At 37.5% G+C, this 24754-nt stretch overlaps 2 protein-coding genes across 5 annotated transcripts in view; both read left to right on the top strand.

Moving 5' to 3' along the window:
- The window catches only part of LOC144979939 (kynurenine aminotransferase-like), a 25958-nt gene extending 1204 nt beyond the window's left edge, over positions 1-24754 (top strand). Inside the window, exons 2-13 of one of the 4 annotated variants that reach the window (XM_078927266.1) lie at positions 4397-4534; positions 14449-14519; positions 15019-15169; positions 15944-16093; positions 16515-16601; positions 17399-17521; positions 18423-18543; positions 19366-19532; positions 19917-20103; positions 20643-20716; positions 21131-21217; positions 21784-24754. In XM_078927266.1, coding sequence (XP_078783392.1) covers positions 4400-4534; positions 14449-14519; positions 15019-15169; positions 15944-16093; positions 16515-16601; positions 17399-17521; positions 18423-18543; positions 19366-19532; positions 19917-20103; positions 20643-20716; positions 21131-21217; positions 21784-21834 — 1404 coding nt within the window. In that variant the 5' untranslated portion in view covers positions 4397-4399 and the 3' untranslated portion in view covers positions 21835-24754. Of the gene's footprint in view, positions 1-4396; positions 4535-5715; positions 5737-12470; positions 12596-14448; positions 14520-15018; positions 15170-15943; positions 16094-16514; positions 16602-17398; positions 17522-18422; positions 18544-19365; positions 19533-19916; positions 20104-20642; positions 20717-21130; positions 21218-21783 lie in introns of those variants that run through there. The other 3 variants (XM_078927269.1, XM_078927268.1, XM_078927267.1) reach the window with 3 other exon arrangements.
- Positions 6400-12271, top strand: LOC144979940 (uncharacterized). The gene is made up of 2 exons (XM_078927270.1): positions 6400-6511; positions 11499-12271. Exon 2 carries the CDS (start codon positions 11499-11501, stop codon positions 12054-12056), a length of 558 nt encoding a protein of 185 aa, XP_078783396.1. The 5' UTR covers positions 6400-6511; the 3' UTR covers positions 12057-12271.

Genomic DNA, 24754 nt, shown 5'->3' with positions numbered 1-24754 from the left:
GATGTTGTGTATTTTACATTATATCTCTGTCTTGATAAACTTATTTTTCATCGACTTCACATAGTATTTTGATTTTAAACTCCAACGTGTAAGCACAGTGCTTTCTTTTAGACATCTTTTAGTAAAATGCAAAGCTAAAATAAGATCTAAAGTTCTTGTGCGATAATTGATAATGAATGATGCGCAGCTACTCAGAGGTGAAGTGAAGTAGAAATGAAAAGTGAAAAGGCGTGTAAGTGCTAAGCTGTCTACTACACATCTCTCTTTTGTTGAAAAGCCATTAGGTTCAAAGGCCTAATTACATCGAACCTCCCCCATTTAAACAAAGTGGAAATGAAATTGCATGTCAATTGTCGTGTTGAAAATCCAGTCAGTTCCAAAGCGAGCGAGAACATCTCGCTTGCGTGATTCTACACCCCAACTCCCCCTCTTTCCTAATTTTTTGCCTGCCAGTCACCCGCTGTCTTCCTTTTCCAGTCTGTGCGATTGTGGTGTTGGCCAAGCCCAAGTGCAGTGATCAGTGACATCTATAGAGAGTAAATGAAGTCCTAGGCAGTGATTGAAGTGTTTGCCTAACCCCCACCCCCCACCACCCTCATCTTATACTTGCGCTCTTTGTTTAATATCGCCGGGCATTATAACGTGTGGCCTCCTTCCCGAATCTTTGAAGAAAAATAGAGAGAGAGAAAGGGAAGGTGCTCTTAAGATGTTTCGGTTTAAAGAAAGTCCTGCTTAGAAGTATTTCGGTTCATCGTAAGAATTAGTACAAAGATAATGAAGAAACTAGTACAATTTATTAAATTCTTTGCGGTTTAAGGTATTTTTCGGTTTAGCTTCTTTCGGTTCAAAGTAATTTTACTGTATTTTCTTTTTATCTCTAAGTTGATTTCCACTTGATCAATGATTTTGTCTTTCACATCAAATAAAGCGGGTTTAGATTACCTGGTGATTGTTTATATACATTAATGTTATTTTAAATTGCATCATTTTCTTTTTGTGATTGTCAATAATTCAAATTAATAGAAATTTAAAATACAACAACAAAAAAACAACAACAACAAAAAAAAACAGAAGAAAAAAACATACTGCCACAGAATATTCAGACCAAATAACTTGTTGATTGCACATGCGCATTGAGGTTTGAGTCTGAATAGCCACAGGAGATTATTCAGACTCGAGTCCGAATAGCCGTAGCCTTTCATGTTGGGTGACCTGTTGGGTGTCCCTATGAGTTCCATTCACTGTTGTGTGTCCTTTCCTCCTGTCAGTTTGTCCATCACTATGCGTATAGAAACGATCTTCCCTTCTCTTTGGAAGCTCTTAATACTACGATATTCATAATGGATTGTTAATTGATCATTAAGTCAAGTATTGACTTTGTTTTTATAACCGGATGAACATACCCGAACTATTCGCATGATGCCTTGATGCATGGCATATTTTTTAACCGCCCACATATGTACTCTACGTATATTATGGAGAATGTCAACTTCGGTGAAGACTTTTTCTTTACTTTTTCCTATATTTTATCTATGGTATCGTGAACCAGATGGAGAAATCTGTTCACGACATGTGTCAGTGTCAAGGCCCGTTCAGTGATGATGCAATCTGGATTTAGAACATAGGCATATATTTGCAGGCAGGGCTGATAATTGAACTCAATTTAATATGTCATTGTTGCAATGGAAAATATTTATTTAGCATTGGTTTCGAAATACTTCTATTACAACGATGACCCCGCCAGCCCTCAATAATTTGGGTTGTCAGACCTGCAAATAGGTACACGTCAACTACAACTAACTTGTGACCGACTAATGTCAATGTTCATGACTTTGAATTATATGCAGTGTTGCATTTTGGCACGTGGGCATGTGTGCCAATATTGATTATTACTATTACTATTAGCACACAATCAGAAAGCAGCTGGCTGTTGCAAGAATGAAGACGAGGTAGAGATATTATTGATTTTTGACTCTTTGTTAGTAAGCTGGGTATCTAGGTAGATCTTTAAAGCTTTCAATATTTAATTTTAAACGAAAATCTCATGAATTAATTACCTAATAAACCAAAATGTTCCAGCCATTGTAAGTTTCCTCATTTGTTGTTTATAAGGGATCCGATTACACTTTGTATGATTGTCAGTGTCTATTTTTTTTTTTTAAATTTATAGTCATTGTTTATATGAATTTATTATTTTTAAAACGGCCTGGGTTATCTCTTATTATCAGCATGCAGTTGTTTGCAGGTCAGATAACCTAAATTTTGATGGTCTCATTGAAACCAACCGAAAATATTCTTCAACATTACGATAAGATTACTAGAAGATCAGACCTGCAAATTATGCTCAATGGTTATCATGCTTGTACTTTGTCAATTTTCATGCTTTTTCAGAGTCAAAACAACTAGAATATTATAGTTTTATTATCAACTGTTTAAAAATAAATTTGATTCATGAAAAAGTTTGATTTTTTTGATTTTTTTCTTTTTTTTTTTTCTTTTTTTTTCTTATTCTTTGTTGTTATTATTTCTTTGATTAACAATGGTTTGTCAACGTTTTACTTTCTGGAACCATCCTGGATCGGATTGCAAAGAGAAAAGAAAGAAATGCTCTTATTTTTAAAACATTAAATCCCATGAGTGCATGAACTTTTTTACTTGAATTATTTTAATAGAAACAATAACCTTAATAATAATTTTTTTAAAAATAAATTAAAATTCCCTTTATTGATCCCATAGGGGAAATTTGTCTCAAGGGTCCATTCCAAAGGAAGACTGGAATAACCCAGGCATCAGCCGCAATGCAGTGCCAAAAATTTAGCTGGGGCGAGGTGACTTGCTCAATGCCACACAATGCAGCTGCGGGTACAGTACCTTTCGAGTACGAAGCAAAGACTGTACCGCTGAGCCAAGCTTCCCCCATGATAGCACATATGTCAACAAAAGATTTAGTCTTTTGAATGAAGCTATTAACTGGAATAAAATGCTTTTAAAGGAAAACTCAAGAACCACATAAAGTTGGAAAAGAGTGATAAAAGTATCTCGGATGTGAAGGCTAGAACTCTAACAGCAATATGTTGAAAAAAAGAAAAAAAATCTGGGAAAATAACAGATTTTAAATGAAATACATACTCATCTGTTTTAGTCATGATCTGATTAAGTTTCCAAAATGTTACCATTCATTTGAGAAAGGAATCTTAAATGATTTTTGTTTTAAAAGTTTTCAAGATTACATAAGGAATCAATAAATTGCTTGTAGGAATAGTCAAAAACTTAATGAGACTCTTATGTGAATAAGGTGCGATTTTACTTTTACTTTACATTGTGTCTCCCTAGTTTACTAAGAGAGTAGTATATAGCAGCAAAGTAGAGAGCGGTGGGGCTGCCTGGAGAAGAAGTGTTTCCATTCAAAGACTTTCTGTGATCAACTTTTTCTATGGCTATGTGGTGTTGTGGTATGACACACGCTTTTGGATTGGAAGATTCTGGGTTCGAGCCTCACTCAATGCATAATTGAGTCCTTTGGAAAAGACTCTTTACTCACATTATCTCACTGTACTCATGTGTAAATTGAGTACCTGATCATTAACAACAAAATATGTTTAATATTCCTCCCATCCTGCTCCACCTCTTATAATTTCAGTTTAAAGAAACCTGCTATTTATGACAGATAAAAATTACATGAGCATTATTACAGATATTGGAGGGCTGGATAGCACAGTTATTCGAACACTGGCTTGTCATGCAAAGCAAACAAAAATATATTTCTGACTCCCCTGTCCATCCGACAGTGATTGAGTAGCTGGGTCCTTTAAATCTAGCAGACAGTACTTTGTGCAGCTATGTGGTCTAGTGGTATGACACTCGCTTTCGGATGGGAAGGTCCTGGATCCAAGCCTCGCACTCTGCGCATAGTTGAGTCCTTGGAAAAGACTCTTTACTCACATTCTCTCACCGTACTCAGGTGTATAATGAGTACCTGTCTTTATCCGAAAAATTGTAATATCGCCTAATAGGTGTTATGTACGTCCTACGTGTTAAATGTTGCTGTTTACCAGGGACCCCTTGTAAAGCATTTTGAGCACATTTATTGGATATTGCGCTATATAAAGGCTCTTTTTTTTTTTTTTTTACTTTGCAATAGACTATTGTCGAATCCAAAAGGAGAAAACAATAGCTATTTACCATTTATTGCAACAGGAACCAGGTTTAACTGCTGCTCCATGGCCCTAACATTTACCACTTCAATATAAAAATACCAAATAAAAGTCAAACCAAAGTTGAATATGATCCTTAAGTTCTTCACTTGTTATTTAAGTGACTTTGTCTCCCAGAATATTGCTACCACAATCTGATTTAACTTATATTGCCTTTCTTTCTCCATTGACTTAATGCAAAGATAATGAGTATCTTGAGGGAAGTGGCCAAACAAGGTGGCAAGTTAGTATCTTGGAAAGTATCTGAATCATTTTGTTTGCCGCTATCAGCAACTTTTCACCAATCCACTAATATAAAGTCTTACAGAACTTTTCACGTGGTGAGTTATGATATATTCAAAAAAAAGAGTGATGCTAATAGTGCAATGGATAATGTGTCCACATGCTGCTGCTACTAATAATACACCTGCTGCTACTACTACTACTACTACTACTACTACTACTACTACTACTACTACTACTACTACTACTACTACTACTACTACTACTACTACTACTACTACTATAATAATAATAAGAATAATAATAATAATAATAATAATAATAATAATAATAATAATAATAATAATATAATAATAATAATAATAATAATAATAAAAATAATAATAATAATAATAATAATAATAATAATAATAATAATAATAATAATAATAATAATAATAATAATAATAATAATTATAACAAAAATAATAATAATAATAATAATAATAATGATAATAATAATAATAATAATAATAATAATAATAATAATAATAATAATAATAATAATAATAATAGTCGTGGTTGTGGTGGCACTACTACTACTACTACTGCTACTACTACTATTATTACTACTACTACTACTACTACTACTACTACTACTACTACTACTACTACTACTACTACTACTACTATTACTACTACTACTACTACTAGTCTGCTACTACAACAACTACTACTACTACTACTACTACTTCTACTACTACTACTACTACTACTACTACTACTACTACTACTACTACTACTACTACTACTACTACTACTCTTTCTCTCCAACACACATTTCCCGGAATTTCCCGCATAGATGACCCCACGTGAACTCTTATTTCGACCTCGACCGTTGACCTTTAACACTGTGCTGCCCCCGATGCCTGTTTGGCATTTTCAAGACTGATTCCGTTCCAAGCCAAATACACAACAATAAACAGATGCCATATTGTGCTACACACTATTCCCATTCTATTTCTCCAGAGAGGCAATGCTTTTAAAAATCAAGGAGAGGAAAGAAATAAAATTGTAACTTAATGATAGCAATTTAGTAATTTTATTCTTTCGCTGACCAGTTTTGGCATTTTTAATTTATTGAGATCTAGCTCGTGATTCGTGGGAGATCTGGCATCCACTACTGACGACTGACTCCCATCTTTCACACTTCACACTTCAATACTAGGCTTCCATCCTCTTTTTCTTGGATTTCGCAAGCGACCGGCCTTTGTAAATCAAATTAAAACGTGATTCTAAGTTTACTGGAGACTCATTACAGGTGCAACCAGCTTTTGTTGAGATTGTAGGGATCTCTAGCCGTAAACAATCGTACGGCTAGTGACCTTGGCAATGGTCATTCCTACTTCCGCTCTGCCTCGTCCCGAGCTGACCCGGCTCATATAAAGCCAAGTGGACCTCTCGATTTAGACACACTTACCTACAGACCAGGGTTGCCAGTTTGGCATTTTAAATGCCAGATTCCAAAAATCTGGCATTTTTGAAAACCGTTTGGCATTAGAAAAATCATTTGGCATTTGGCATTTTCATTTGGCATTTTCTTTTCTTGTATATTATACTTCAAATGACACCTTTTCTTAATTATTTCTAAACGCGTAAAAATAAACATCTTCACATTTCTTTTTCATTCTTAAAATCCAACCGTGGTGTAGTGGTTTAGCACTCCACTTAGTAGTCAGTAGGTAAATAATTACCCCAACAGGAAATTTAGTATAATTCAAAAAAAAAAAAAAAGAAAAAGAAAAGAAAACACGCAAGCCACCAGGATATGATAGTAAATTGTCTATCAAAAGTGAGTAGTTTTCTTAGTGGGGGTGGGAGTCAACAGACTTTGGCATTTCTTTGAGTGTTTTGGCATTTTTTGAGTCTTCCCCTGGCATTTTGTTGAAAAATAATCTGGCAACCCTGCTACAGACTTACCTACACACTTACCTACAGACTACCTACTGCACACTTCAAGCTCTACACTAAACTATCTACCATACCATATCTGTTGCGACCATACCTATCTACCATTACGACTAGCTAGATTCAGGGTAAGCTATATTTTTATACTTTAACATTATCTATTTAATATCTAGTTTTAACTCAGTAATTCCGTGATTCACCGGCCATCTGGACCCATCCTAGCCATGGAGTCCTACAGCCAGAATACCGAGTTCTGGCAATCACGGTAGTTACTACAATGGCGTCACGAGCGAAAACTTTTTTCTACTTTTTACATTATCCATTTTACTTCCTACCGTCGTATTTCGTTGAATGGGATTTCGAATTTCATGTATTTTCTACACTATAATTCTTATATTCGATCTTGAATGAATTCTGTGCTGTGATATTGGTGATATGTATGACCACGCCCCCTTCCCTTTTCTTTCAGTTGTCGGTAATTTCAGTTCGTGAATTTTGTTTGATCGTGTCAAGGTCGTCCTTGTCCTTGACTCCAAGGTCACACCTGTCTGGTGACCTTGTAGACGGTGTCATGTTTCATGATTTTTTATTTTTTTTAATTTTTTACATTTGATTTCTTTTTTATTCTTTTTACTTTTTTTGTTGTTTTGTTATTGCCTATAACTGTGATTAGTGATAAGTTTATATCTTTGGTAATTTATTGTGAATTCTTGTGATTTGCTTTGTCCTTGACTTGACTTTGTTTACTGCTTATGACTGTGATTAGTTGAATTCTTGTGATCTGATCTGTCCTTGAATTGATTTTGCTTGTCCAGTGCTACATTGTGATTGTGGTTACTCTTTCTATTGATTTTATTATATATCTTCAGTTATTCTTTTTCTTTCACACACCTTCCTCTTCTGAGAGGAAACCTTGGTGATTTGTGAAGTTCATTTTTATATTTTTTAAAGTCTGTTTTTTTTTTCTTGATTTGTTGTTTGATGATCACTCGGGCCCGGCAGCATGGTGCGGTGAGATGTTGGAGCATGATCCGACCATGGCCGCGGCCTTGGGGAGTGGTCTATCTTTTACCAGACCGTACCTATTTTTATATTTAGTATAATTTTGATTTATTGTTTGATGGCTACACGGGCCAGGCAGCATGGTGCGGTGAGATGTTGGAGCATGATCCGACCATGGCTGCGGCCTTGGGGAGTGGCCTATCTTTCAATAGACCATACCTTATTTTTTATTTAGTATTTGTATAATTTTGATTTATTGTTTGATGGTCACTCGGGCCAGGCAGCATGGTGCGGTGAGATGTTGGAGCATGATCCGACCATGGCTGCGGCCTTGAGGAGTGGCCTATCTTTCAATAGACTACACATGATTATTTGTATGTTGCTTGTCATGGATTTTGATTTAATAGTTCTTTGAGCATTTAAATTTTGATTTATTGTTTGATGGTCACTCGGGCCAGGCAGCATGGTGCGGTGAGATGTTGGAGCATGATCCGACCATGGCTGCGGCCTTGAGGAGTGGCCGATCTTTCAATAGACCATACATAATTACTTGTGCATTAATTTTCTTCATTTTGATTTGTTGTTTGATGGTCGTTCGGGCCGGGCAGCATGGTGCGGTGAGATGTCGGAGCATGATCCGACCATGGCTGCGGCCTAGGGAGCGACTATCCTACAATAAACAACCCCATGTTATTATTGATCATTGCTTGTGGTTTTATTGGTTGGAGGTCACTCAGGTCAGAGAGCATGGTGCAGCGAGATGTTGTAGCATGACCTGACCATGCTGTGGCCTCGAGTGACAGACCAGCCAATAGATAGTGTTAGTTCCCTAGGTTTGCTTTCGAGTGGCCACTGTGATTGGGCAGCATGGTGCAGTGACATGTCGGAGCATGTCCTGACCATGGCTGCAGCTGTGGAGATGACCACTCGGAAGCAACCATCTGATGATAGTTTGGATTCACTGAGTTTGATGGTCACTCGAGCTTGGTGGCCAGCGCAGAGAGATGTTGGTGCATTATCTGTTGCGACCAAGGTTCGAGTTGGAGGACCTAATTCTCAGTGAATCACATGATACATATTGTGATGTTCATGCTCAGGTCGCGCACCATGGGTCAGTGAAGTGTTGGTGCACGGCATGGCCATGACTGCGACCTGGAGCAATTGCTTTGTTGTGAAGATGTGTAGATTGTTGTTATCATTAGATTACTCTGATCTTTACTCTATTATATACAAATGCTTCATATATTATATTTTTACATTTGCTTGCTTTGGCATGAGCTTGGCCTAATTATATTGTTTTGGCTTCATGCTTGTGCTAGTTTTATTACTTGGCTTTAAGCCCGCTCGATTTTGTTTTGTGCTTTTAGCTTGCATTGATTGCTTGCATGGCGTAATAGTTCCTTGAGGTTACACTATAATTTGCTTCTTTGTTACTGACACTGTTTCCCATAGTCTATTCTCAGAAGATTAGGATAATCGTGCCAGTGAATATCATCATGGTGAATAAATTCTAATGGACTACTGCTCTTTTGAGCAGCCCATGGATTATTGTCTCTGGGCAGACTGCCAGACAGTTCGTCCTGCCCTATCAGGAGAGTATAGATGACCAAGAAAGACTTCTGTAGTTCCAAGAACATCATTAAGTTTATGCAGCCTCAGGAAGCCAATAATTATTAATTTACACTCATGGTGCCCAAAATGGAAGATACCTTCACTGATGCTCCAGAACCCAAGGACCCTTTCGATACCGACGACCACTGCTGATATAAGAAATAAGGAAGCCTTGGCACTAGGAGACAGTGGGGATTCGAACCCACCACCAGAGTGCAGAAATGTAAAGAAGCCCCACCATCTAGACTGCATTCAGGACGAGGAGGGGCCTATTTGAATTCAACAAGCTGCCATTTGGACTCTGCAATTCTATAGCACCTACAGCAGAGTAATGGACCTCGTCTTGAAGGACTTACACTGGAACTCTGTCTTGGCCTACTTGGACGACATCTGTGTACTGGGGAAGTCCTTCCAGGACCACTTCAACAACTTGAGGGAAGTGTTCACCAGACTTCGTGCCTTCCGGCTGAAGCTCAAACCCAGGAAATGTGAGCTCTTCAGGAAAGAAACTAAACTTCTTGGTAGGAAGGTAGGAAGAAACCAGTTGTCTATGACAGGGGAATCAATTGCCACTGTACGGAATCGGCCAGCACCTACGTCATTAAGGGAATGGAGAAGTTTTTGGGCTTAGCTAATTACCACCGCTTCTTCGTAAAGGATTTTGCCGGAATATCAGAACTCCTCGCTCGACTTCTGAGAAAGAAAATTTTCATCTGGGGTGATGAGCAGCAGGCAGCCTTTGAGGAGATCAAGCTACGCCTTACTTCCCCACGGTCTTGGCCATTCCCACTACGACAGGCCACTTCATCCTCGATACTGATGCTTCAGATTGCGCCATCGGAGCCGAGTTGATTCAGTTCCAAGAAGAGGAAGAGAAGGTGATTGCATATGGGAGCTTCACCCTGACACCCCTTCAGCGGCGCGATTGCACTACCAGGAAGGAGCTACTTGCAATTGTGCGCTTTACCAATCACTTCCGTCACTACCTCTTAGGCAGCGAATTCACTGTATGAACGGATCATCGCTGCCTTACTTGGCTCATGAACTTCAAGAGGATTGAGGGCCAACTGGCCCGATGGATCGAAGAACTCAGTCAATACAACATGAGGATAGTTCACCGCTCTGGTTCACTGCACATGAATGCTGATGCCTTATCTCGACCTCCCACGACGGACACTTGCCAACACTACCGTCCTCACAAGGCGTTATCAGAATTGCCTTGTGGCGGATGCGCATATTGCACCCGAACACAGGAGAGATGGGGAACCTTTGAATCAGAAGTAGACAACGTCGTCCCCCTCGGGTCCCCTGACACAATTGTCACTGGGTTGGATATTATAAACGAGGGCGATTGTAGGACACAGCTCAGAAGATTGGACGACACTGCCCGAATGACGTCAGGAAGGAACTGCACTATCCCCCTCGGGTCCCCTGACACAATTGTCACTGGGTCGAATATCATAAACGAGGGTGGACGCAAAGTGCGACAGATCAGAGGATCGAACTACTCTACCCGGATGACGTCAGGAGTGAGCTGTGCTGTCCCCCTCAGGTCCCCTGACACAATTGTCAATGGGTTGAATATTACAATGAGGGTGGACACAAAATACAAGTCGTAAGACAAGACGACTCGACACAAGTTGGCCTTGACGACATTGACATGGAGGATGTCAGGAAGCTGCAGTCGGATGATCATCACATGACCCACCTGCTATTATGGTTGAAATTAGGAGCAGACCCAGAAATGTCGGACTTGATGTTGCCCGGCCAGGAAGAAAAGTTCTACTGGGTGCACCGCAACCTGTTCTTCCTGATCGATGGAGCCTTATACAGAAGAGACGAAGGCCCACGAAACCTCCTTGTCATACCTACGCCTTTAACAAATTGATGTTAGGAAGGAATTGAGCACACCGGTGGAATTGGTTATACCAGGGAAACGTACAAACCCACAGTCTCCTGAAGATTATGTCAACTCTCTACAGCAGGGGTTAGAGATAGCCCACGAGACTGCGAGAACCACCCTCCGAACTGAGCTCAAGAGGACAAAGAGGGACTACGACATCAAAGCCCACGTCCATTCCTTCAAGAGGGGACAGGCGGTTTATTACCTGGTTAAATCGAATGTGAAAGGAAAGTCCAGCAAGCTGAAACCTGTATGGACTGGACCAGCCATCATCTCCACGGTCCTGACCCCCACCACATACATTGTCAAATTCAGGAACTCGGAGATTAAGACAGTCAACCATGACCACCTTAAGCCATGTTGGGACCGGACTATCCCAGCCTGGATCCGAAAGGAAAGGGAGGCCATCGAGTCTGGCCAGGAAATTACGTACTGTACTTGTGGAAAGCCGGACGATGGAGACCTCATGGTTGCGTGTGACAGGTGTTTCGACTGGTTCCACGGCAGGTGTGTCAACCTGACGAGGAACCAAGCGAGGCAACTGAACACTTTCATTTGCCCATCCTGTTCTCACTGATCTTTTTCTTTAATCTCCGCAGATGACCTCTTTCTCACGGGATGTGACCCTCTTCCGGGATTTCCTGCGGTTCCGAGAAGAGATGCCGAGAGCGGCCGGCAGGCGCTCTCCTCCGGGGCGTAACCCGGAGCATGCGATTCGGAATCGCAGGCAGCCCTGGAGAAATTCCACTAGACGCTCGAGGACTCCTCCAATCACCTCGAGACTTGGGAATAGATCCCGGACCTCCGCCGTCGCCTCTAACTCTAACCAGGAACGGAGGCCCCGTGACCGTAGGAGACGGTCCCGCTCGCCCCGTCGGGCCCACAGAACTAGAACCCCGGCCCGACAGAGCCGCGATCGGCCTCCCAGCAGGCATAGGAGGGAGGACCAAGAGCAAGCCGACCGCCGAGACAGATCTCGCCGCCGCCGGGGGGACTTCCGCAGCCTGCGGAATCAGCTTAAGAGGGCCAGGCAGGAGCTGGCCTCCCTCCGGACCGAGGCGGCTGAGGTCACCCGTCTCCGGGAGGAGAATAAAAGAATGAAGGAGAGAAAGCCCTCGATGGAGCTGTCCCTCCACAGCTCTGTCTTAGACAGCTAGATGCTAGGGCGAGCAACCGTGCAAATAGTTATTTTTGCCCCTGCCCCAGGCTTTCCTTTTATTTCAGCCCTAAGTAAGGGCCTTCTTTATGTTTTGTTCGGCCCTAGGAAAGGGCCTTCATTTTTATTTTACCCCCCTTTTTTTGTTGCTACGCCCTAGATAAGGGCTCCTCTCCTGTAGTTCACTGTAATACCGAGAGCTCCAGAAAGGTGCAGGTGAGTACCCCACATCCAGCCACCCTGCCCTTTTTGAGGGGGGAGCAGTGTAGGGATCTCTAGCCGTAAACAATCGTACGGCTAGTGACCTTGGCAATGGTCATTCCTACTTCCGCTCTGCCTTGTCCCGAGCTGACCCGGCTCATATAAAGCGAAGTGGACCTCTCGATTTAGACACACTTACCGACACACTTACCTACAGACTTACCTACACACTTACCTACAGACTACCTACTGCACACTTCAAGCTCTACACTAAACTATCTACCATACCATATCTGTTGCGACCATACCTATCTACCATTACGACTAGCTAGATTCAGGGTAAGCTATATTTTTATACTTTAACATTATCTATTTAATATCTAGTTTTAACTCAGTAATTCCGTGATTCACCGGCCATCTGGACCCATCCTAGCCATGGAGTCCTACAGCCAGAATACCGAGTTCTGGCAATCACGGTAGTTACTACAAGATGGTTTAATTTATATTTGTGAAGTTATTATCATAATAATGAGCCAATGATGGCAAAGATATGAAGATACAGGTTCAGTCATTTAAATTTAATTTCCATTGTCCAAAGTCAAAGACTCTAGAAGTCGTTTTAAGACATTAGAAAATAATAATAACACAAGGTTAACACTATATTTGCATAAATACGAAGACTTTAATTTTTACGAGTCCCTCAGTATTCATACTTTTGCTTCCAATGACTGTTGCAGCTCAGATAATCAATCTGTATTTCACTTCACTTGATATTATAATATTAAACATTTTCCACCCTTTGACTATAAAATTGTCATTGTGACATGGCTGTGCAGTCGGTTATGTATTGAAATTTTGACGCTGTCTCATTCGGTTTTGGATGTGACTGATTTTCGATGTTTTTGTTGTAATTTCTAGTAGTGGTAGACATCAAAGCAGTTTACTTTCTCCTTGTTGTTTTTCAAATCATTGTAATTGTATGATACACCGAGAGGCACTTGTGAAGAAATCAAAAGGTGATAGAATTCAGAGATGTGAGCTGGAGATTGTTCTTGACAACATCATAAAAGTTGTAAATTTCGTCTGCTCCTATATCAAGAAACGAGTATTTTCAGAACTGTGTCAGACATGACATGGAAGTAAATGAACTGAGGTTGTCATATTATGCTGATGTACACTGATTATCATGAAATGTTTTGAAGCGGGTATTTCAACTTTGGAATGAGCTGTTCATACACAAGGAAGACACCTAATTATTTCTGTAAATTTTGAAGATATCTTTTGGCTTGCAAATTTTCCTATATAACAGCAGTAATTGAAAGCACAAACCAATTAGATTTATTGATACAAGAAAAAGGGTGCAATACTTTTGAAGTTAGCAAAGATTCAAGCTTTTAAATCAAACTTGAAATTTGGCAGACAAAAGTCAAAGTACAATTTTTTTTTTCTTCTGATTTTGAAGGCTTGAACAATTTCATCAAGTTTAACATTTATGGAAAAACTAAAATCATTATATTGAAGTCAAGATAAAAGCACTTGTTCATGGGAATCAGTGGGCTAAAGCAAAACTTTGGAGCCTATTTTTTTAAAAGACTATTTAAATCTTAATTCGCTGTTATATTCAACCAATTACAAATGAAGATTTGGATTTCGGACCCTTCACCATTGAACTTATTTAAACTATGATCAGACTTGGTGCAAAAGGCTCGGTGTGTTCAAATCATTTAAATACAATGAATTTCGGGTATCACTTCTCAAACTTCCAGACTACTGAAAACTTGAACAAAAAGCTATTTCCGCATTGTTTGTATGTCTACTGCATTCCTTTGCGAAAAATCCTTTTCTGCTCTTGTTGAAATTTTATCAAGAAGAATAAATTTAATCAAAATTGATAATGTACTCAATGCTTTTGCGATTTTGTTTAAAAATAAATAAAAATCAATTTTTGTGTTGATAAGATACAATTTGAGTAAAATCCTGAAAAACAATCGATAGGGAGAGAGTTAAGAAGAACATGAAAAGAGCCAGAATTGTGGATATTGTCAGAATTTTTATGATTTGCAGGATACAGCCTTTAGTGGTCACACATTTGAGAACTTTCATTATCTTCTTGTTTATCATTATCATTAAGCCCTATTTTAATAAGTCGTTATTTGCCTGTTATCATCATTGTCTCTTTTGTTTTATTTCAGAACACAAGAAAAATGTCAACAAGTAAATTTCAGATAGCAAATCGGCTTCGTGGCACTGAGAAAAATGTTTGGTATGTTTATGTCCCTTGTAGCGTAGTTCATATTATAAACATAATTGAACCACAAAAGCAGTGTCATAACCAAATCATGAAGCTTGAATTCAATTTGTCACACAGATAGTGACCTTGGGGTAAAGGACATAATAAGTTCAATTATACTGTCAATAGCAAGACTGAATTTCCTTCAAGTTTATATTAAGTAATAGTAACATACATTACAGCCAAATCATATTAATTTTTAAAAAAATTATTTTTACTTTATGGACACAGTAAGATATGGTTGCCTGACAAGGGTTAATTTTGCTCTTTCAAAAAAATCAAAACATATCTATTTTAAATTGAGAGATATTCATTGAAATAATGTTTAAGATTAAGTAAATCATTCTCATGTCCAAAACACATTGAGGATCGCTTTGCAATTTTTGCATTAAAAAATTTTACATTTATTTATTAGTTTTCACTCACTTCTTGCATTAAAAAAAATTTGTCATTTTAAATGATTTCTTTTTAGGGTTGACATTAGCAAATTAGCGGTGGAAAACAAGGCACTTAATCTGGGTCAAGGTTTCCCTGACTTCATGGCACCTGATATGGTGGTACAGTGCCTTAAGAAAGTCGTGGAGAAGGGAGACAAGTTTTCACACCAGTACGCCAGGAGTTTTGTAAGTTGCAATTTTGTCAAATGAAGATAATTTAGAGTGTGAATGCACATTTATTTATAGCACATTTCCATTGTTTTACCAATCTTCAGTTATTTCCTCAGCAATCCAAATAGAAACATATTTCCAGTTCATCCAATACGAGGGTGTTAGGCACCCTTTTTGTAATAGCATTCATTACAACATATCCATCATTACCTCATTGCACATGAGTCAGGTGGAATAATTAAAAAAGTTAAAATTCCTTGCCCAAGGAAATAGAGCAGGGATCATCTCTTTGTCAGCTTAAATCATGCTCAAAATTTTTTGACTTTGATAACAAGATGAGCTGCAAATATGGAGGGGTACAACCTTTGATTGATTTCTGCTGCTTATTATTCACCTACTCATTGAATATATGTGTTTATTTATTTATGTTTTTCGAAATTTTTTTCTTCCCCTCTGTTCTTAATTAATGGATGTTGGCTTAACTCAGAATACGACTTTCCACCAGATCCAATATAAATCTGTGCTGATGGTTTTCCTCAGATCTCCGAAAATCCACGATTTCCGGAGGAAGAATTTCCTACATGGTTATGACAATTATCAAATTCATAACCACAATAAACAATACATTTTCACAAATAGAAATTATTAAACTATACAGCGCAATACCCTCAATTTTATAATTAATTTCGTGTATGAGATATTTGAGGGAGAAAAAAGGCAATAGCCTACAAATAGACATAAATTAGGTTTTGAATGCTAACCCTGTATTGTGCTAAACTTGTTTGGCAGGGCCTTCCTCGCCTGGTTCAAGCAGTGAGCAAACTATATGAGCCCCATGTAGGCCACCCTATTGACCCAATGACAGAAGTCCTAGTGGCCTGTGGTGCCTACGGTGCCCTTTTCTGTATCATCCAGGGTTTGGTCAATCCAGGGGATGAGGTGAGTTGCACGATTTTAGATTAAGTCTTGGAGAATACATTAATATTATTATTATTATTATTATTATTATTATTATTATTATTATTATTATTATTATTATTATTATTAGTATTATTATTTCGTTCTTGTTATAATCATTACCACAACAACTACTTCTACCACTAATACCATCACCACTACTATTACTACTACCACACCACTTCTACTACCACTACTACCACTACTACTACTACTACTACTACTACTACTACTACTACTACTACTACTACTACTACTACTACTACTATTACTGCTACTGCTATAAGAGTGCTGTGTAAGGATTTAAGATTGTTGAATTATAGACAAAAAACATGTTTAAGATTGATGAGTGTAATCTTTATTTTAAATATTTTTTTTTAAAGAAGATAATTCTATTCGCCAGGTCATTATCATCGAGCCTTTCTTTGACTGTTATCATCCCATGGTCTCAGTCGCTGGAGGCACTCCCGTGTTTATACCGCTCAGACCTGTAAGTTATGCTAGCCATAATACCTCCCCATATCACTGTCATCATTATTTTTATCATCATCATCATCATCATCATCATCATCATCATCATCATCATCATCCCTCTCTCTCTCTCTCTCTCTCTCTCTCTCTCTCTCTCTCTCTCTCTCTCTCTCTCTCTCTCTCTCTCTCTCTCTCTCTCTCTCTCTCTCTCTCTCTCTCTCTCTCTCTCTATCTCTCTCTCTCTCTCACCCTCAACTTTTTCTCTCTTTCCTCTCTCTTCTCTCCCCTCTCTATCTTATCAACAACATTCTTTTCATCATTACCGCCATCTCCACAGTCATCATCATTGTATTACACCGTCCAATAATTCCCAAGAGTTTGAACTTTATTGAATAAGTTATTATATGTTTGAGATTTTTCTGTTTCATTGCTTGACTTTATGGCCTTGGTCTTGGACCTAATGGTCCCTGGTCCAAGTCCCTGGCAGTTCAAACTCGAGTCCTTGGATAAGACTGTTTAATCATATTCTGTCATCATACTCAATTGTAAAATGAGTACCTGCCCATCAGCAATGTTGTGTCGGACTGTTGAAAAAAAAAATTTAATCCCGTCTTACAGGCAAGCGTAAAGTCTCATTCTAAATGTTCAGTGTTGCTGTTGGATTTTGACCTGTCTGAAAACACTTTGAGCACATTAGTGGATATTGCACTATAAAAGCTCACGTCTTTTTTTAGAATTGTTAATTTAGTTATCTGCAGTAAAAAAATACATTAACTTCCTTAAACTTCCTTGAAAAAAAAATAAAAAAAATAACAGACCAAAGAAGGCCAGGTGACTTCAAGTGCTGACTGGAAATTGGACCCTGAAGAATTGGCTGACAAATTTTCAGAGAAAACCAAGCTCATCATACTCAACACCCCAAACAATCCATGCGGGAAGGTGAGATTACGTCATTTATTCTAGAGCTTTATTGTCATTTCTAATTCTATCACCACCAGTGGGGTAGGGTATTTTGACTTACCATCATGGTGGGCAGGAAGGTCACTTTGGCTGCGTCTTCTTTGCCCCTGTCTGTGTCTGTGTCTGTGTCTGTTCTTCTTTTCTGTCCTTGTCCTTGAAATGAGAAAAACTCAAATGTTTAGTATTTTTGTTTTTTTGGGGGTTTTTTGGTGTTTTTTTTTTTTTTGGGGGGGGGGGGGGGGGGGGGGGGGGGAAATGATATTTTTTGTCTTACTTTTTCTAGAGTGCTTTCAGTTGTAAATCTCGATAAATTTTTTTTTTTATTATCCTCCCTCCATCTTTCTTCCTCTGAAATTAACTTAAAATGTTATAAGCGCTGTACCAAAACAAAACAAATAAATCACCACCGTACAAATCTTGGCAAGAGAGCTTGACCAGAGTGCATTGCCATTGAAATAGTAATGAGGTAATAGAAATGGGTATGACACATGTTTGGACACAATCTTTTAGACAATATAGTTTGTTTTGAAATTTAATTTTTAATTCAACCTTTATATGAGATTTTTTGAGTTTTAAATTGTATAAAGCTCTCAGCTGAAAATTAAATTTTAAAAATAATTTGTTTGAATTTAGGTTGATCATGATAATTTTCTTGAATGTCCCTCTAGATAATCTTTATTTAATTTATTATTTTGTTTGTTTTATCTTTTTATTTATTTCTTTTTTGACTTTCAAATAAAGCTTTTTAGAGAATCGTATAACTTCTGTCAAAAATCAAATTAGGATTATTAATTGTTATCAAATTCATGTTGAAAATCAAATGAAGCTAATGTTTGATTTTAGGTTGCTGATGTTTCATGGTTTTGATCAATTTCCGCAGATTTTCACACACGAGGAGCTGACAATGATAGGTGACCTATGTAAAAAACATGATGTGGTGTGTGTGGCTGATGAAGTGTATGAGTGGATGACTTACGATGGTAACAAGCACATCAAAATAGGTAAGCAGTATTTGCTAAATTGGGATCTGCTTAAAAAGCAACAGCTCTTGTTGGTCCCATGTCAGAAAAATTCCAGAGGCAGGAATATGACTTTGATGAAGTCATCTATATGAATGACATGCTTATTTAGCATTCCTTCTACATCAAATCAATGACAGTCATACTTCCAGTAAGTAATAACACCCACTATTTTAATGTATTGTATTTATCACTCTCCTTACCAATGATGCCCTTATTAAAAAAAACCCAACTCTTCAGTTTGTCGAAGAGTTTCAGTCAATTTTTATAGAGCTCATTTACAGGTCTATTTATAGATAGAATGAAGTTGACGTCACTCAGTTCTTTGTTATTGTTTTTTGCCATCTGTGTTTATGAGTAATTCTCACTAAACTGTATTAACCTGACTATAAACGTTCAAGGTTACACATAGTTTTGTGTGTTGGTCTATTCTACTTCCGGATGGCAATGTTGTGAGCTTCTTAGCCAAGCGCATACTATCTATAATATTTGTTGCTTATTGATTTTTGAAATAATTTTATTTTCATTACAACATTTTACATCAATGGAATGTGTTATGATGAGCAGTATTACAGCTAACCGTAGAACAGAATAAGTTCTCTATCTGGTCTGTATTAAAAAACTGTAAAGAATAAATTTCCACAATTTGATTGAAAATTTCTTTTCTGAATACTGTAAGCGTTATGTCATTAATTCTGTTGAAATTTTTTCAGAGATCAACAGGAGCGATGAAACAGAAATAAAGTCTTACAATTATTAAGGAATAAGATATTTACTTTTTGAATTTTATACCTTGCTCTCCAGCCAGTCTGCCTGGTATGTGGGAGAGAACGGTGACTGTGGGCAGTGCTGGAAAAACGTTTAGTGTAACTGGCTGGAAAACTGGTTGGGCTGTGGGACCCAAGCACCTGGTACACTGCGCTCAAGTTGTCCACCAGAACTGTACCTACAATATACCCACCCCCATACAGGTAAAAATAGAAATCTAGCTTTTATATAGCAGAATATTCTCTTAATTCCTCTGTACGGGCTTTACAGGAGGTCCCAAGCCAACTGCAAGAATTAACACATAGGACGAGACATGACGCCTGTGAGGGGCTATTACAATTTCAACAGCCAGAGTGTGGTGAGAGAATATGAATAAAGAGCCTTTTCCAAGGACTCAACATGTGTAGCCCAGAACAGAACTCTATCTAGGGACCTACATTTATTTATTTATTTATCTATTTTTATATTCATGTATTATCAATTAGTGATTTATATATTTGTTTTTTCATGGTTTGTTTATTTGTTTTTTGTTGTTTTTTTAAAAAGGAAGTTAGTTAATTGTATTGTTTATCTCCTCATCAAAACAGGAAGCCATAGCTGCAAGTTTAGAGACGGAGATGGCTCGATTGGGGACACCAGACTGTTACCTGACATCTCTGGCTGAAGAGCTGAAGCCCAAGAGAGACTTTGTAGCCAAGATGTTGTTGGATGCTGGCATGAAACCTGTGATTCCAGAAGGGGGCTATTTCATGATGGCTGACTATTCATCTAAAAGTATGTAAAATTGTGTGTGTATGTGTATGTCAGATTTTGCGTGCAAAATGATAGGATAATATCATTATATCATTAAGATTGTGATAATAAATTTCTCGTTAAGTCAAATTAGCTGTGGTGCTAAAGTCATGTCAGTGTGCTTATTTGTTCTTTCCTTTCTTATAATGGCAGTGCTCTTTCGTGGGGGATACAAATAATTTGTCAAAAGACAGTGTTTTATATTGAATAAATAATGCTCATTGTGCACCTTGTATTTTATACCTCTATTATATTACCCTTGACAAATTGAGTTTCGATTTGTACTTATTAAACTGGAATGTTATACTTTTCAAAGAATTTTTTAAATATCTTTCTGTCCAATTTCTTCATGTACATTCCAAAATGCTCTTCCATTTTATGGTATTAATGGCTTTTAAGAGGTATTCCGATTATCTGAAGTTGCAGTGTAATGGTGTTGCTGGACACCAATAGATTCTTGTAATGATTTGGTAGTTTTTTTTTCTATCTGGTCGTAAGTTATCTGAATTTTTTATGTATAGTTCCAGATCTCAGTGAAATAAAAGAAGATGAGACACAGGATTTCAAGTTTGTCCGATGGATGACGAAAAACAAAGTGAGTTAATTTTTCATCCCCTTCACTGTTTAACTCTCCCTCGAGTTCATATGAATGGAAAATCGAACAAATGAGTTCCGATTTTCAATGAGTGTGAACTTGAGAGAGTTAAAAGCTACTTTGGAAGAAAAGAAAAATATCGTGATTTATTATCTTTATATTATAACTTGAGAATATCCAAAGTGTTAATTTTTTTTTTCTTTTTCTGGATGCTATACTATTTGAAGTACTGAGATCTTTAAATTAAATATTTGGATTTTTCAGTACGTTTAATTGCCTCGTTTTGGATATTCCTGACAGGGCTTTCCATTAAAACTTTTCGAGTTTAATTTTTTTTTTTTTTAAAAAAGAACCCGACACGATCTGACTTAAACTAAATTTTTTGTTTCATTGTTAAAACATTAAATCCATCAGAAATTGACTGTGATACCTCCATCAGCATTCTACAGTGATGAACACAAGCATTTAGCAGAGAACTATATACGGATCTGCTTTATTAAGGTAAGCAGGTGAATGCTATGCTGTCATAGATGATCATGCTCCTTGTGCGGCTATGTGCTCTTGTGGTATGACACTCGCTTTGGGATCGGAAGGTCCTGGGTTCGAGCCTCGTGCTCGGCGCATAGTTGAGTCCTTGGAAAAGGCCCTTTACTCACATTCTCTCACCGAACTCCTGTGTAAAATGAGTACCTGGCCGTTAACAGCGTTGTCTTTGTCCGAAAAATTGTAATATCGCCTGTCCCGTCCTACGTGTTAAATGTTGCTGTTGACCAGGGACCCCTTGTAAATTGCTTAGACCACATTTAGTGGATATTGCGCTTTATAAAGCTCAATTTTTTTTTAAAAATCAAACTTGAAAAATGTATCAAATCATAAGTAACAAGCCTCAATCATGAATCAAAACAATACTGGGTTTGCCTTTTCCTTTATTTATTTATGAAGACTTAAACAGAAGCGGGTATTACTCCTCCTCATGGTCCAGGCATTCAATTCTTATTATACAGTTACTCTCTTGTCAAATGGATGTTATAATTCTAGTTTTGTTTTCTTCCATATTTGTGATACAGGAGGACGAAACGTTGGAGAAAGCTGGAGAAATTTTCAAGACCATGAAGTGATTGTAATATTTATTTGGGATTGCAGTATTTCACATAATATTATATATATGTATAGTTGAGGGGAATTGGCTGGAATCACGTAGAGTGCTCAACAGTTTCTTGGAGTGAATTATTTATTATCCTCACCTCATTTGGTTATTCCCTCCTACAGTGTTGTTTCATCCATCCGTTGGTATTTTGATGTATGTGTGTGTTGAGTGACTGTATTGTACTTGGGGGGGGGGGGGGGGGGGGGTATGGACTGAATGTGGGCAGGCATTCACTCAAGGAATGGGAAAGTCGACAACAATTCTCTTTTCTTGTTTTTGGCAGGTTTTTTTTTTTTTTTTTTTTTTTTGGTGGTTTTTGATTAGGATAAAATTTTGTTATTAATAATACAGAGCATTTTTGGGCTGTGAAAATGTTCATGATGTTATTCTTGCCAATCAGTCTTTTTAAAATCACAAAGTTGTATACAGAATATGGTGCTGCTATTTGGTCTTGTGGTTTGACACTCACTTTTGGATCGGAAGGTCCTGGGTTCAAGCCTCGCTCGGCGCATAGTTTTGGAGAAGGCTCTTTCCTCACATTCTCTCACCGTAATCAGGGTGTAAAATGAGTATCTGGCCGTTAACAGCGTTGTTTTTTGTCTGAAAAAATTGTAATATCTCCTAACAGTACAGGCATCATGTCCCATCCTACATGTTAAATATTGCTGTTGACCAGGGGCCCCTTTTAAAGCGATTTGAGCATGTTTAGTGGATATTGCACTCCATAAAAGCTCAATATGGTGAAATGTTATTAAATTGATAGCTGTATTGTATTTTATTCAAGATATATCCTTTTTTCTGTGCAAGAAATAAGTTGGCAAATATTATTTTGCACGAGGAAAAATAAGGCAGATGTATGAAAGTGAGAAGTGTGGAAGAGAGATTGATTTACATTTTGCTCAATTTGGATTTTGTTTTGCGATTTGATATTTGAATATAGTTTGTATACATCCGTTTTGTAGTAAGAATATAAACTTTTACATAATAACCACTCTAGATCTGTAAACCTATGGTGCCATATTATTTTTCACTGTCACTGGCAACAAATAAAAAATCTTTTTATTTTACGTAAAAAATCCGAATTTTGAAGAAAAACAATCTGTTTCAAACTAAAAAGCAAGATTTTTATGAATGAATTATCACTTAAGATAGTTTGGAATCGATATAGTGTATCTGGGTGGGGATCCTGACCTCCCATGGTGGGCAAGGAGGTACACACTGTCTTCTATCCCGTTATATCTGTTTTCCAACATGCTTTCTGTCTTTGTCTTGGAATGAGATTACTTGGTTTTGTCCTGGCACTGGCGGGATCCTAGCTGGGAGGGAAACAGTCAAATGCATAGTTATTGTTTTGGAAGATGATATTTTTTTCCTTGTAAATCATCTCTTTGTTATGTATTATTATTTTTATTTTGAATGTATAATGTAAGCATTTGAGTGTGTTCCTCTTTGTTGGATTTTGTGCTTGTGTCTGGATGAGACTTGTAGGTGGTTTCAAACTAAGTACATTGGTGGTATGCTCTTGGAATCTACATCTGATCCCTATTTGTTCTCAGTTCCCCTTTGTCTTACTTTTTCTTGGGTGCTTTAATTGTAATTCTAGAACTTTTTACTATACCATTTTCTTCCTTTTTGGGTGGTTGGATGGGAGCATCACCCTTGAATCATATACCTATGATGTTCGCATGGGTGTACGATCCGATAGTGATGTCGTTTCTTCTTCTCTTTACTAGCCTATCCTGCTTCTTTGGTTTGTGATTGTATTTTTGACAGGGGATATTTTTTTTTTCTGTAAATCTTCTGCCTGTTTGTTCTTGGTTATTTATAATTTAGCTTATGATATCTTTAGGTTATGATTTTGATTTACATTTGTACTATTTTTGTTAGATTGCTTGTTTTTTTGTTTCAGCGGTCTCTCATATAACCTCAATTGTGTTGGAAGAGACCTAAAGCAACAAACAAATCTTCCTTTTTACTGGCGCTGATATGACCTAAATGTGTTGCAAGCGCCGTAAAACCCTTAAAAACAAAACAAAGTGTATAGTGTATGTCAATTTGGTAAAATATCATATCATGAGTAAAAAAGATAATGTATTTTTTATCACTTTTCCTCCAATTGTTTGGTTATAAGTGACAGGTTTGCTTACAATAAATAGTTTTGGTACAGCAACTACAGCTATATTTATACCACATTTAATAAGAATTGCTTTATTGTAATTATACTAGTTATTTTACAAATGGAATGTATCATTTTTATGTTCTGTTGCAAAAGAAAAGATTTTTGTGAATTGAAGTGTTTTGAAAAAATAAAATGAAAATAAAGCAATCGTTTGATTGCTCTCATTATTAAACATGACAAGAAAATGTAACATTCTGAATGATATCATATTGGACCCTTAAACACGATGGCACAAAAATTAATCTACACTACTTCCTGTCCAGAGTAAGGGGTTAAAAGTGGTCATTTTAGCAAGTGCGCGACGTGGTGAGCGAAATTTAATGGTCAAAAACAAAAACATCAACTATCGGTACATAGAAAGGCTTATGGTAAACAACTCAATGGAAAATCATTAGCCTATGCCAACGGATAAAAAAGTAACGACAATTTTAAATGTGTAAACTTTCTTTTGATGGCAAGTATATATTTCTCATCAATATCCACGAGTTTGATCTCTTAAAACCCTCATATAATTATTTACCTTTTGTAAACGAGTGAAATATGCCTAGCAAATATCATGTTGAATGTTGTTTTACAATTGTTGACGATGCTTTACCAAATTTTGTGTACATGTTATTTTATTCTTTTTTTTGGTACCCTTACCCCCGAAACCTGAAAAATGTGTTATGACCAGTATTGGAGACTCGGAACAAATAAAAATGATTTAACCTTT

Source organism: Berghia stephanieae, chromosome 9 (assembly GCF_034508935.2).
Source record: "Berghia stephanieae isolate SIO BIC M18660-M18661 chromosome 9, UCSD_Bste_1.3, whole genome shotgun sequence".
Classification (NCBI taxonomy): domain Eukaryota; kingdom Metazoa; phylum Mollusca; class Gastropoda; order Nudibranchia; family Aeolidiidae; genus Berghia; species Berghia stephanieae.
This window is presented reverse-complemented; position numbering and strand designations above follow the sequence as displayed.

Bases quoted from the DNA above. Each gene is read 5' to 3' on its own strand.
- LOC144979940 (XM_078927270.1), top strand. From the start codon at position 11,499: ATGACCTCTTTCTCACGGGATGTGACCCTCTTCCGGGATTTCCTGCGG.